The sequence below is a fragment of the Solanum tuberosum genome, unplaced genomic scaffold (assembly GCF_000226075.1).
Source record: "Solanum tuberosum cultivar DM 1-3 516 R44 unplaced genomic scaffold, SolTub_3.0 scf00071, whole genome shotgun sequence".
In the NCBI taxonomy this organism is placed as follows: Eukaryota; Viridiplantae; Streptophyta; class Magnoliopsida; order Solanales; family Solanaceae; genus Solanum; species Solanum tuberosum.
The window spans coordinates 1,116,208-1,131,680 of NW_006238997.1; the positions used below are offsets into that span (position 1 = coordinate 1,116,208).

Here is a 15,473-nt window from a genome sequence, read left to right on the forward strand (position 1 = left end):
GATTGAAGCTAGGGCTCAAGGTCAAGTCTCCATTCTCCAATCATTGGTGGGCTTTGATAGCAAGGTATGATAGCTTTATTCAGCCATGGAATCCTTGCATCCATGGAACCCCTAAGATTCCCCAATTGAAAAGTAGAAATTCCCCAATTTGAGTTAGGGTTTTCTTCTAAGTGGTGGGTTTTGATGAATGTTGATCCAATTGAGGGGATTATGATTGTTTATGAATGAATTGATTGTATTACATGTACCCATGTTTCTAAGATGAATTGATATAAATGGGTTTTGATCCGTGAAACGAGAATTTATGGATTTAGGTGTATTCGTATAGGATAAATAAGGTACATAATGAAATACTTTGAGAGTGAAGGATATATGATGATTATGATAGGTATTGCTTTGAGAGTGAAGCATATATGATGATTATGATAGGTATTACTTTGAGAGTAAAGCATATGTTATGAATTGTTGATTATTGATGTAATTGTTGTGGAAGGGATAGTTCCCCACTTGATTCGCTTAGGTATGAATGTGAAAGGCTTTCTCACATTGAATGATTCTTGGTTGAAAGGATTGGTCACCTAAAATGAATCTAAGTTAAAGACTAAGAAATTAATGAGGCTAGAGGCGATTGCCCATGACCTCTAAATGTGAAGGATATGAGGTGATTACCCTTATTCCTTAGAATAGAATAAGAGGTGATTACCCTTATTACATGAAGTTGAACAAGAGGCGACTACCCACGTTCCTATAATGATGATGGACATGGAGGTGAGTACCTATGATCCTTATATCTAGACATGGAGGCGAGTACCCGTGTCACATGATGATGGACATGGAGGCGAGTACCCATGATCCTTATAGCTAGACATGGAGGTGAGTACCAGTGTCACATGATGTTGGACATGGAGCCTAGTACCCATGATCCTAAGTAATGGGACTAGAGGCGACTACCCATGATCTTTTATGTAAGGCAAGAGGTGAATACCCATGAGCCTTTATAAGAAGGCAAGAGGCGATTCCCCATGTCTATAAAAGATAAGTTATGAACATGTTATGATAGGTGATAAGCTTGGATGATTGCTTGAGTTTGCCTTCTATGATGAGTAAGACTAGTGGCGGATTACCCATGCTTGGCTAAGTATGAATTCAGGTTACTTCAAGAAGTATTCCTTATATGTTGAAATGATCTATTATGTGCATTGATTATGCTTATGACTTATGTTGTCTAACTCTTATGTTTATGTTGATGTTTATGCAAGCTATCATATTTAGTAGATTCTTGTACTAACGCATATTCTTGCCTACATTTATTATCCAAATGTTGGGTCCAGCGTTCCCGACTCTCATCCCCGTTGCTAGGATCTATAGTAGAGGCAAGGTTGAAGATAGGTGAGTCCTAATAGCTTTCGAGGATTTGGCCATCATTTCTCTTATGTTCTTTTCATTTCTAGTTTTGAACATTGTTGTATGGGATGTGTCCCAAGGATTCTATTGTATTAGATGGTTTTGAAGCAAGTGTATTAGACTTCCGCTTTGCAATTAAAGACTTTGGTATTGTTGAAAATGTTTTAAATCTTACCGATTTGCTATTATCTTGACTATGAATGTTAAGTGGCTTATATGAGGCCTCTCGGGGTCTTGTATGTCATGTTACGTCAAGGGGATACCCCTGGGTCGTGACACTTGTAGATCAAAGTGCCTATCAAAAGTTAATTGGAAAGCTACTATATCTGAACATGACTAGGCCTGACATTTCATTTAGTGTCCAAACTTTAAGTCAAGTCTTACAACAACCTAAAATATCTCACATGGATGCTGCACCAAGAGTTGTCTAGTACATCAAATAACAACCAGGTCAGGGTATATTATTGTCTAGCAACTCAAGCACTGAAATAACAGCCTACTATGATGCACATTGGGTAGCATGCCCTGTTACAAGAAGGTCTGTAATTGGCCTTATAATTAAACTTGGAGAATCTATGGTGTCCTTGAAGGCTAAGAAACAAATAACAATATCAAGAAGCTCAATTGAAACTGAGTATAGGAGCTTGGCATGCACTATAGCTGAATTAGTGTGGTTGGTAGGGCTGTCGGAGTACTTAGATGTTGAAATAACTCTCCCAGTGAACATATATAGTGATAGCAAGTCTGTCATTCAATTAGAAGCTAATTCAATCTATCATGAACGCACCAAACATATTGAAATAGATTGTCATTTCATCAGAGAGAAGCTACAACAAGGATTAATCAACATCAGTTATGTACCTACTCAGAGTCAGCCTGCTGATGTCCTAACCAAAGGCCTAAATAGAGTTCAACATGAATTCTTACTATCCAAGGTAGGAGTCCTAAACATATTTGCTCCTCCAAGCATAAAAGGGATTATTGATAGACCTCAAGGAAAAGATTCAAACAATACACTTCAAGATTACAGTTAGGAGGTAGTTAATCTGTTAAGAAAGTTGTTAAGAGGTTAGTTACATTCTAGAGCTAGGTTAAAAGCAGATGGGTATGTATAAATATCAGCTTAACATCTCTATGAATTCAATATTTGTTCTTCTCAAAATCTATGAAGTGAAATCCTTCTTTAATCCTTTAAAGTGAATTCCTATAAAAGGTTTTCTTGGAAAAAAAATGGAATTCTAACTGATTTTATCATGTTTGGTTGGTCAGTAGAAATTTTTTCTAGAAAATATTTTTTTAATGTTTGGTTGGTGAATGAAAAATATTTTCCAGAAATTTTTTTTTATTTTTAACTTGAGAGTAGAAAATACACTTTAGGAAAATACTTTTTGATCCGAAAATCAACCCTGATAAGTGATCACCGTGACGCCCGAATTAAGACAAGACTCTGATGACCGTTCCAAAATTCGACCAAGAGATCTGACCCAGGACCTGACCCAAACTTTCGACCGAGGAATATATTTTTCAAAAAGTGGGGTGGCGTGAAAAATGAAATTTTTTAAAATTTAAAATATTTTCCAAAAACATTTTCTTTAAAAAAAAATTGACGGGCTGGCTTAGGTGAGACTGGTGGGAGGGTAAGGGTGGGGGTGACGTAAAAAATGATTTTTTTTAAAATTTGAAATTTCAAAAAAAAAAAAAATTGACTTAGTGGTGGCCGGGGGGGGATGGGTGGCATAAAAATGATTTTTTTTTTAAAGTTGAAATATTTTTTTAAAAATTTTTTTTTTGTTTGGGGAGTGGGGTTGGTTTTGGGCTAGGGGGCAAAAATATATCTAAAAATAAGAAAATTTAAAAATAAATATTTTTTTTAACGAGGAAGGTCAGGTACGGGGTACGAACAATGGCGGAGCCAAGATTTTCAATAAGAGGGTTCAAAATCTAAAGAAATAGACACACGAAGTAGCCGAAGGGGGTTCGACATCTACTTATATACCTAAAAAATTATTTTAACCATGTATAAATAATATAATTTTTGGTTGAAAGGGAAAACCCCTAACCTCCAGCCACTAGGTACACGAGGTAGGATAAGAAAAAAAAAATTGAATGATGAAATAATATTTTGAAAGATGTTCTCCTTAATTTTTGAGGGAAAGTCACTTTCCTTAAATTTGAGAAAAATGAATCGATTTGAAAAATATTTAAGCCATCAAACATGGGACAATTGAAAAACATTTTCATATTTTCGTTCGTACCAAACACACCCTAATATGGAAAGGTTTCTTCCCTAAAGACAACTAAGCTATTCAAGGTTTCTGTCATTTGAGGTTGTGCACCCTGGTTGAACCTTCCATCAAATAAGTATAGAAATCTCTCTTACACGGACTATCACAGATGTAATCAACAATTTGCCTTCATTGTACAGTATATCATTACAAGGAACCATCAGTATTCACACTACTTATTACTAGGAAATTGCACAAATATTGCACTACAATGCTTTCAAAGCCACTATCGACGACATTTAAAATTTGATTACCAAACAAAGGGAAGTTGCTCATTCACCATGTCCTCGAAAACCATAAAACTGTCACCAACCATACTTTCCCTGAGTTTGAGCTTTTGTTTGCATCCCCTTGGCCCGTCGTTCTGACAGCTCCATCTCTTTTTGTTTCATATCGAAGTATAAAGTACTAATTTGATGCTTTCTTTTGAGCAGCTTAGAAGGCTTTCCCTTGCTCGAAACAGGCTACAAGAAATAAAATGTACATGTGAGAAACTTAACACTTATCAACCTTAATAATTGACAAGAGGAAAGGAAAAAAGAAGGTATAGCCTATAATTGGAATATTTCACCTGATTTATTCCCTTCTCCTTTTCATTAACACCGGTACATTAGTTACAATCAATATTTGGTTAGGTTATCAACCATAAAAATAAAAAAGGAAATTGATTGTTAAATACAGGTATAGATAATCAAAATCAGTTTCACAAGTCTAACCAGACAGACCCAAAAGCCACCACCAGCCTTCACTCCTTAAATGGAGGCAGGAGAAACATAATGAGACAAGATAATGATCAATCTCAAGTACCTTTAAAGTTATATAAACTATATCACAACAGCTCAGTGCACTACATTAAAGTTTAAAAAACAAGCAAAAAAAGATTCTTATATCACAACACCATATAAGCAAATAAAGACGAGATAATGCTTTCTGCAGGATTGACTCACTATGAATGTCAAAGAGATTCGGCTATATGACAGTAGATGCTATGTCTGGTAGGGAAAAGGAAACAACAGCAATTTGTCCTCATTGCCCTGTTGCTAGACAATTATGGTGGTTATTCCTAAGCATTTGGTGAGTAGTTGGCATTGGTAAGGCCATGGTCAATAAAGGACCTCTTTTCTTGCTGGTAGCACTACAAGGGAGACAAAGAGACTAAGGAAAATTGGGAGAACCACTCCAGTCTCTGTAGTTTGGATGTTATGGAAGAAAAGAAACAGTAAAAGCTTTGAGGATAAGGCTACAGCGATGCTTATGATAAAAATACAGTTGTTTAGGACTTTTGGTCAGTGTATATATATGAAGAAAGCAACATGATAGACTTTATTAGCTCTGTACAGCATTGATGTTGTACAGGGGTTTCCGCCTTCTTTTGTACTGTCCACCACCAACTTAGTGCCTGGATTCTTTTGTGTGAATGAAACATTTACCTTTACTTGAACAAAAAAAGAATTCTGTATTTTGCTCACAGGATTGATCTCATTTTTGCTATATTTATAGATTGGTGAGGATGCAGAGGCGAACCCAAGAATTGAAGACCACGGGGACACCATATCTTAACGTAGGCACTAGCAAAACTTTCAATGATTATTGAGGGATAATATTGTGACCGATTGATGTGAACAGTACCGAAAATATAAATATATAGGTCAAATATGAGTTCTAAGCTAATAAGTACTTGTATTTTAGCTTTGTTGTAACAGTTGATTGTGATATCTCCGTGGTCAAGGGTGTGGTGAAGATACATGTTGATTGGAGGTTCGAATCCCCCGTATGCATCACTTTTATTGCTATTATAGCCCTTTAAATCAAAAAGAAAAAATAAAAACAAAACTGTGCTATTCCAAGATAGATATTGGGTCACATGTGTGGACGCAGCAGCTTCAACCAACGCCCCAAAGTGCAATTCTGCTTGTACGAGTGTACAGTTATATATATCTGTTCCTCAAAGCATATATACATATATATACATAATTTTTTTCAAAGTTAACAAATGCACGTGCACCTATATAAGTAGATCCACCTCTGTGAGGATGGTAAAAAATTCCCATAATAAATTATGTTCAAATTCCCACTGGTTGAAATTGATCAAATTCTATATAAAACTGTCAGGTTCTCTGTTCTTGTAAATCGAGAACCAGTGGGGGGTTTGACATAAGAAAAGGGATTGAGGCAAGGAGATCCCCTGTCTCCTTTCCTGTTTATCCTGGCTATGGAAGGCTGACAGCTTGATGAGAGTAGGAACACATAACAGATGGATAAGGGGTTTTCAGATGGGAGACAGACCAGTAGGAACAAAAGAGATTAGTCATCTGCTGTATGCAGATGATACCATCATCTGATGTGAACCGGAAGCAGAACAGGTGGCCTACATCAGATCAGACTGATACTGGTCCTCTTTGAAGCAGTAGCGGGGCTAAGGGTTGTAGCAAAAGTAGCTCCATACCTGTCAAGGATGTGCCGTAGATTCAGGGACTGGCAAGCATTATTGGGTGCAGAATAGAAGAATTCCCTACAACCTACTTGGGAATGCCTCCAGGGAGCAAACACAAAGCTTTGGAGTTATGGGATGGGATCGTTTGACAAACTTAAAAGGAATTTCCTATGGAAAGGAGGCAAAGAAAACAAAGGGTGCTTTTCCGGGAAGCAGGATACAGTAATGCTCAGCAAAGAAAAAGGATGTCTGGGGGCAAGAATTTGAAAGTACAGAACAAAAGTTTGCTAATGAAGTGGTTGTGGAGATACATTAATGAGGAAAGAGCTCTTTGGAAGGAAGTGATTATCGCAAAATATGGTGAGCTCAATCCTTGGTGCTCAGAGATGGTCTCGAAAACCTTATGGGCTAGGGGTATGGAGAACAATCAGATCCCTATGGACTTTTTTTGATAAAGAGATCCCCATGGACTTTAATGGAGGAAAATCTGGTACTCAAAGTAAGTAATGGCAACAAGAAAAAATATTGGAGAGAAGGCTGGATTGATCCCTCTGTGTGAGGTTTTACCAGATCTTCTCTCAATCTGCAACAATCCTGATGCCAGAGTAGGTGAATGTTGGACAAAACAGGGCTGGGACCTCTCCTTCAGGAGATTACTAAATGATTGGGAAGTGGGGAGGGTGGCCTCATTGTTGGAGATGCTGGGCGGCTACCACATCATAACAGATGCACCAAATAGGGCCATCTGGAGACATACTAAAGATGGGGATTTCACTGGTAATAATGCATATAGGAGAGTAGGGGTGGTGTTTTCTATACATTTGGAATAGCATATGGAAGGGTCTGACTCCAACCAAAGTGAATTGCTTCACTTGGTTAGTTATGAGAAGAGCTTGCTTAACTCAAGAAGTACTCCAGAGAAAAGGAGTGCAACTGTTCCCAGGTGCTTTCTTTGCAATTCAACAGGGGAAACAAATAAGCACTTAATCCTACACAAGTTCACTACTCAACTCTGGGAGCTGTTCCTCAACATCACCAGCTCGTTGGACTATGCTGGAACACACCTCTGATCTACTGAACTGTTGAATTAAAAAGAGGGGTAGCAAGACTCAGAAGAGATGGTGTAAGTTATTACATTCATGCATATGGTGGTTTGTGTGGAGAGAAAGAAATGGCAGATGTTTGGAAGATAGCTCCAATTCCATTCACAAAGTAAAATGGAATTGTTTAGTAGTTTTACATTTTTGGGGTAAACAACTTTGTACAGAAGATGTGGATCAAACTACAGATTTAATAGGGTGTTTGTAAGCCTGTTTTGGTTATGGCTGTAATCCCTTTTTGAAGGTGGCCAGCATCTCCTTAATGCTGAAGAATACAACAACATACCTAGTGTAGTCCCACAGAGTGGGGTCTGGAGAAGATAGAGTGTACAGTTACCTCTACCTCAGAGGTGAGGCAGAGAGGCTGTTTTCCGATAGACCCTCGGCTCAAAACAAAAACAGTTTTGAACATTAATGTTGAAGAATACAATTAACCAATTATCAAAAAATGCAAATCAACAAGTGAAGAAAAGGGGAAAATGAAAAAATACTTACATTTTAAAATCAAAGCAGCAAGCGAAAATCAGGAAACTAGTGCAGCACATACAAAAGAGGAAATCAAAATGAAAAGCGGGGAAAGCCATGTCCCACATGAAAGCAGAAGTGTCACATGAGGGGTTGCACGACCCTGGCAAATCATGGGGATCACTTTAAAGATTTTAGTTCACCTAAAAAATCAGTTTTATGATCCGTTTGGCCACGGGAATTTCACTTTTTTCTGAAAAAAGTTTCACTTCGTTTGAAAATCACCATTTGACCATAAAAATTCCAAATACAACTTGAAGTTGTATTTAGAATTTGAAAACACCGAAAATATATTTCTGGGGTCCTGAGCTAAGCCTTGGTTAAACCTCCTAATTTTCTTATTTTTATAACTAACCTCATTTAAAATATATGTCATGTTTTTTTAAAAGTACATCCAAAATCCAAATAACTATTAAAAAAGTATGGTCAAACACAACTCCAACTCCAACCTTGAAAAAATCCAAAAAAATTGGGGAAAAAATTCTGATGGCCAAATGCCCCACTTAGTGACACAAAGTATGCCAAAAATATGAGGATTAGAAAAAAACTCGTGGTTCAATTTATATCCCTGTAGAGGTTTATAAGTGCCTCAAAGAGGCAATTGTATAACTAACCAAGCTATTCATTGCAAAATTAATGTGTATGAATGTCGAACAAGTGAATAGAATATTAAGAATACAGGAGATATTCAAAGAGCTTACTGCCATCTCTTTGAAGCTTATGAGACATGCTTTGAAACTTTGTGAGAAAAAAGTGATAAAGTGTATAGGTTTAGAAAATAACAAGGATAATAGAAAAGAAAACAAGGTTTAGAAAATAACAAGGATAATAGAAAAGAAAAGAAGGTTAAATCCCATGCTTGGAAGATCTATCACAGAGACTGTTTTTGTTAATAAGTTCATGAAAACTTTTAATGAGAGAAAAATTGATCTCCGCGTTATGTACAGTGACATAAAAAAGGGCTCCTGTTGGTGCTTGAGAAGAAAAGACTTTATGACAATTACATAAATTCCAAAAACGTATGTACAAAGAGGTGAACAGAAGTGTGACAACAGTGGAAGAGTACATGAGTGCTCGTGAAACCAAAGCACAGCCATGAAATAAAACACAACACGACTCCAGGAAAACCTAATGGGCAATCATTGAGTCCACGGCCCATAAAACAGGTGATGGTCGTGGAGTTGGTCGCAGAAGTCTATTGGTGGAGTTTACCTTATTTGTTTAGAATTCTACTTTCTTGGACAATTATAAATAGGCATATTGGCTTCAATTGTAAAAGAAGAGGCGAGAATAGTAGTAGTCAAGATTTTTTAGTAATATAGTTGTAGTAGTTCTTCTCATCCAAAGTTTACAGTTTTTATAGTTCTTGAGTAAAGCCTTCAACTTTATTCAAGCTTTCAACCTTTTTTTAATCCTTATTCTTCTTATTTCTATATCAGTATGAGTAGCTAAATCTGGTATTCATATCCTCTACTGAGGTTGTGAAACCCAATGAGATTGTGTAGTTCATAAGGTTTTCTGGAAATCGCATATTACTAGAGTGGTTAGATATCAAACTTCTTTTCGTGCTTAATTAAAAGGAATAGTGGTTGCAAATACTAACCTACAACATAATATCTTAATTTACAAACTTGGAAGAGTGGTCAGGATTTGGTATAAGAAGATTTGCATGAACTCAAGGCGTTAACCTTTGTTTGATAGATTTACATTAGATATAATTGAATCTACTTAAGCATAATCGGTCGTTCTTATTGTCAATAATTCATATAGTTGCAGAATCATCATATGTAGATAAATTGTTCATGAACTCGAAAGAGAGTGAGTGCATATCTATAACCCTAAGGGCATGTATTGCATGATTATCGAAAGGAGAAAACAATCCATTGTTTGGACACAATTGCAAGCATACTTACAGACTTTCAGCATATTTACTTTCTGTTTTATAATTTAAGTTACTACAATCAATCTCTACAACTGTTGCACTGGCTATAAGTTGAGTAGTCATACTGATACATAAACATGAAGGAGTTTCCCAATATTCCATGTGGATTCAACCCTAACCTAGTTGGATTACTATTATTGCATACGACCATGTTACATCAAAAGTGAGGTGTATCAGAGAGAAATTCCCTCTGGAAAGAGGTGATCATAGCAAAATATGGTGAGTTAAACCCTTGGTGTACAGAGATCACAACAGAACCTTATGGTGTGGGTGCATGGAGATCAATTAGAAACTTGTGGTCACAAATGGAGACAAATTTATATATCAAGGTGGGAAGTGGCACTAAAACAAAATTTTGGAAGGATGTTTGGATAGACCAATCCCCTCTTAGAGATCTCTTTCCAGATCTCTTTCAAATTTGTGGAAATCCTGATGCTAATGTTGGCGATTGCTGGACTGAACAGGGCTGGGATCTAGTTTTTAGAAGACTTCTCAATGATTGGGAGGTGGAAAGGGTGGCTGAGATATTAGGGATGCTAGGCGGAGTGACCATCAACGCAAATGCCACAGACAGGATGTTGTGGAAGCACAACAAAGATGGCCTCTTCTCAGCCAACAGTGCTTACAGAAGAGGTCTCCAGGTGATGGCAGGGAGACCAACACACTTCTGGAACTATTTTTGGAAGGGGGATATTCCTACAAAAGTGAAATGCTTCACTTGGCTAGTGATAAAGAGAGCTTGTTTAACACAAGAAGTACTTCAGAAGAAGGGTAGACAGCTGGTCCCTAGGTGTTTTTTATGCAATTTGACAAGTGAAACTAACAGCCACCTCTTCTTGCACTGTAATTACACTGCTCAAATCTGGAATTTGTTCCTTAGCATCTCAAATCTGAATTGGACAATGCCAGAACGTACATCAAACGTGTTGAAGAGCTGGGTAAGGAGAGGAGGCACCAAGAGCCAGAAGAGATGGTGGAGGTTAATACCATCATGTATATGGTGGTCAGTTTGGAAGGAAAGGAACAGTAGATGTTTCGACAATAGATCCAATTCCATACACAAGGTCAAATGGAATTGTATAGTATCTCTACTTTTTTGGTGTAAACAGTTGTGTATAGTAGATACAGACCAGATTGTAGATTTGATAGGAAGTTTGTAATTGACACTTTTTGGTGGTGGCCAGCATGCCCTTAATGCTGAAGAATACAACCTTACCAGTTTCAAAAAAAAAGAAAGTGTCCAACCAAGTTGAGGAATTCTGCCAACCTCATCACTTCCCAGTCATTTGGTTCGATTGCTGGACTGAACAGGGCTGGGATCTAGTTTTTAGAAGACTTCTCAATGATTGGGAGGTGGAAAGGGTGGCTGAGATATTAGGGATGCTAGGCGGAGTGACCATCAACGCAAATGCCACAGACAGGATGTTGTGGAAGCACAGCAAAGATGGCCTTTTCTCAGTCAACAGTGCTTACAGAAGAGGTCTCCAGGTGATGGCAGGGAGACCAAAACACCTCTGGAACTATTTTTGGAAGGGGGATATTCCTACAAAAGTGAAATGCTTCACTTGGCTAGTGATAAAGAGAGCTTGTTTAACACAAGAAGTACTTCAGAAGAAGGGTAGACAGCTGGTCCCTAGGTGTTTTTTATGCAATTTGACAAGTGAAACTAACAGCCACCTCTTCTTGCACTGTAATTACACTGCTCAAATCTGGAATTTGTTCCTTAACATCTCAAATCTGAATTGGACAATGCCAGAACGTACATCAAACGTGTTGAAGAGCTGGGTAAGGAGAGGAAGTACCAAGAGCCAGAAGAGATGGTGGAGGTTAATACCATCATGTATATGGTGGTCAGTTTGGAAGGAAAGGAACAGTAGATGTTTCGACAATAGATCCAATTCCATACACAAGGTCAAATGGAATTGTATAGTATCTCTACTTTTTTTGTGTAAACAGTTGTGTATAGTAGATACAGACCAGATTGTAGATTTAATAGGAAGTTTGTAATTGACACTTTTTGGTGGTGGCCAGTATGCCCTTAATGCTGAAGAATACAACCTTACCAGTTTCAAAAAAAAAAAGAGTATTAGTTCTTTAATTTGACCCTAACCTAGTTGGATTACTATTATTGCATACAACCGCGTTACATCAAAAGTGAGGTGTATCTTGAGCATATCTGTTCAATAAAAATAATATTTTATTAGGAAAAGAATGTGTTTAAAAAGAATAATGTGTTGAAAAAGGGTATTTTTGACCCAAAAGTAGCAATAGGGGCATTTTAGGACCAAACCATCTGCAGGGGCGCTTTTGTTCAATTCTAGGGCATTTTGACCCAACTCCGCGTCAGATCAGTAATAACACTAGAAACAAAATACTTTGAACAAACAATGCCAGAGGAAAATGCATAAATATTCATGTTCACATCAACTTAACTTAACTATATAATTAACAAATCCCTTTTTGCTAGTGCGTGAACACACCAACAAGATAAATGAATTAGAGCATCGTGCAAGAAGCAAGAACAGGCATCTAAACTACCATTACTAGTTAAGAGAAAATCTCAATCCTCCCACTGGAACATCATTTGCCAACTTTTTAATCTTAAGGACTAGAAGCTAGAACACAAGGCTGTCTCTTAAAGGAAAAATTAACTAGAAACATGCATAATAACACTTGACGGAACAAGAAAACTATATCTCACAATGCTATAAGTTATCTAAATCTCTGAGATTCATTTATCCTGCCCAAAGTAAGCAGAAAGCATCATGACCAATTTGTATATTAAAAAATCCAAACTTAGCAGAGACAGAGAGCAAGAAACCGAATCAAATAACAAACACCACATTCACAATAGTGTCCAGATATTCAAAATTAATATGCAGTGCTAAGTATCAACTATAATTAAACTTTAAGCCTCTCATAATTTAGTTGAAGAACAAGTAACTTCATAGACATAGTAAAAGTGTACCTGGTAAGATGGCCCAAAGGCAATCCCAGTGAGCCTGCTTTGGTCTTCCCTTGGCCGATTCTTCATCAACTCATCCTGGTTCACCTCAACAATATTCTGTGGAGCATCACTCCTGCCTCTCTTCCCAGGCAATCTAAATGCAACTTCAGCCATATCAGTAATTGTTGATGCTTCTGTTGCACTAGACCCATCAGTCCAATTATGACCATACTGCTCATAACCAGTGTAAGTGCCATAATTACTGTCATAGTCAACATAATTCATATTTGGTGGAGCCGCATGAGAATAATCACTAGCCCCATCATTACCATAGCCAGCATACCCGTCATGGTTTGCATAACCCTGTGCATTCCAATCACCTGCAACAGCATTATGTTGTGAGGGACCATCAAAACCTCCCATTGAACTCTCAAACGACCCATCAATCTGCTGGCTCTCGCTGTACTCTGTATTGGAATTAACTAGAACTTCATTCGAGCTAGCCGGATTAGGAACAGGGACATCTGCTTCGATGATGGATCTTCTTCCGGAGCCGGAACCCAAAACACCCAGAGTAGTAGAGTTCTTTGGAGCAGGAATGGTGGACAAAAATGATTTAACTGAAGATGTTTGAGCAAAAGATTGAGACCTTTTTCTTTGTTTTTCTTTTTCATCCTCATCTTCATCATCTTCATCCAGACTATAAGACTTGAGAGAAAAAGGGTTGACAGGAGGCTTAAATTGAACAACCCTTTTGGGTTTAGGATCCGAGGAATTGGGGAGGAGTGGAGGATCTTCCATGGTTGTCTTTGGAGGTGGGAGGACAGATAAAAGGGAAGAAGAAGAAGAAGAAGTGGTAATTCCAACATTAGGTGGGCTCAGTTGTTGATCATGGGATTTTGGTGGGGGAAGTGAAAGGAAAGAAGAAGTTGATTTTGGGGGAGGAAGAGTTACTTGTTCCTCTTCATCTGAAGAAGCATAGTTTGCAAACAAAGATTCCATGGCAGAACAAGGTATGATTGATAATATCTCTACCGGACTCCGCCGCTTTCTAATTTCTATCACCTATTCATTCCCCCTCTTCCTATTCCTAGGGTTTCACTTTTCCATATCAAGGCCGGTTTCACCATCTCACATAAACTAAATTATCATTAATCATCCTTCAAGTTTTGTTTCCTTATAACTTGTAAAATCTTCATAATTTGTGAAAACTGCTTCAATTCTTTATATAATCTTACTAAATAAGTAAAATGTTCATAATAAATAATGTAATATTATGAAGTTTTTTTAGAAGGAAAAAAGAAAATAAATATATCCATGAACAATCGCAAATAATATTTAAATATCCTTCGTTATATTTTTAGGATATTAATAACCTTATCATCTAACTTTTAGATTTTGTATAAAGCCATTAATATGGGCTACGCCCGTAGGATCGGCCTGACCTAGCCCGTGATTTAATATGGGTAGGCTACGATTTTTGGAGCTCATTTAAGAAAAGGGCTTTTTAACCCAGCCTGAATAAGTTTGTCGATTTGTGGGGCTTGAGAAAAATGGATAGGGTCGGCCGGTGGGCTAAATAAAAATTACTTAAAAGATAAAAATAAAATAGAGTATTAAAATTAACAAGAGTCTAAAACTGTTAAAAAGTTTGAAAATATTACAATTTAAATATAAATTATGTTTATAAAATATGTACTATATAAAATAAAAATTTCCTAAAATTTCCAGGAAATCACTACATAGGTTGTAACCTATGGAATGTTGTCATAGTTTTTGAGTTTTATTTTGATCATTGGAAACAATTAGGTTAATATTTCTATTTAGCTATTTATGTTTTTACTTAAAATCAAACTTAATAAATATTATAAAGATAATTTTATTTGTAGATTTGATTAACAAGTAGCAACACTAACACCATGTAATATTGTCTTGTCGATATTGATAATATTTTTAAATTAGAATTTAATTTAAAAAATCATAAAAAAATATACTTTTAAAAAATGAAGGCCCGCCCGGCAAAGCCTATAGCCCATATACTTTTGGACTGGGTCGGTCATTTTCTGGCCCACACCGAAAATGGGCTAGCCCGACCTGACCCATAAAATTTCAAAGTCTGTATATGTTAGCCCTAATAGGGTGGGCCAGCCCATATTAACAGCTCTAGTTTTGTATACTCTTTGAACTAACGGGAAAACATGTGTCATGATCTTAATGGTCTACCAATTTTTAAGGAAAGCCCTACCTTGTAATCCCCTCTCTATTTCCACTTTTCCTATTCTATTTTTATTTTTTTTAAATGGATCCTCCATTATACTCAAATGCATGTTCAAACTAATATCATGTGCCGTTTATAATTAAAATGATTTAAACTAAACACCTTTGTTTTCTTTTTGTCCACTTGTAATTCCCCCACCAAAATGATTATCTTTATTTTGATGGCAAATGAGTTTCTTGGAGTTAGGGGTGTTCATGGTTTGGATAAAAATCGATCCAAACCGAAAAACCAAACCAAACCGATTAAATGAACCGATTTAATTTGGGTTTTGGTTTGGTTTGGTTTTAGATTGTTAAGAACCGATAATATTTGGTTTGATTATGGTTTTGTTCGAAAAAATAACCGAACCGAACCAACAAGTTATATACATAAATTTTATTATTATACATACATAATATATTATATTCATAAACAATTTTAAAGATTTTACATATATTTCATCAAAAAAAATTATGATTTACTTATGAAAGAAAAAATGTCCAAGGTGAGAACATTTTTCTTATTGGTTTAATGTATATGAGTGTCTATGAAAATTCTTTGTGGGACTAAAAATGTCAT

The 15,473-nt window shown here is 36.6% G+C and overlaps 1 protein-coding gene across 1 annotated transcript; it reads right to left on the minus strand.

Annotated features, from left to right (window-relative positions):
* Positions 1–3,745: 3,745 nt before the first annotated feature.
* On the minus strand, positions 3,746–13,816 carry LOC102605950 (proline-rich protein PRCC). Its single transcript, XM_006345649.2, has 2 exons — positions 12,659–13,816; positions 3,746–4,153 (listed from the first exon to the last, which is right to left on the minus strand). Exons 1-2 carry the CDS (start codon positions 13,637–13,639, stop codon positions 3,995–3,997), a joined length of 1,140 nt encoding a protein of 379 aa, XP_006345711.1. The 5' UTR covers positions 13,640–13,816; the 3' UTR covers positions 3,746–3,994.
* Between the last annotated feature and the right edge of the window lie 1,657 nt (positions 13,817–15,473).

What these genes read in the sequence shown, in the direction of transcription:
- LOC102605950 (XM_006345649.2), bottom strand. Translation starts at nt 13,639, where the DNA reads ATGGAATCTTTGTTTGCAAACTATGCTTCTTCAGATGAAGAGGAACAA. An exon ending in CCTTTGGGCCATCTTACCAG is followed by an intron (nt 4,154 to 12,658) that starts GTACACTTTTAC and finishes TATTTCTTGTAG; the next exon opens with CCTGTTTCGAGCAAGGGAAA.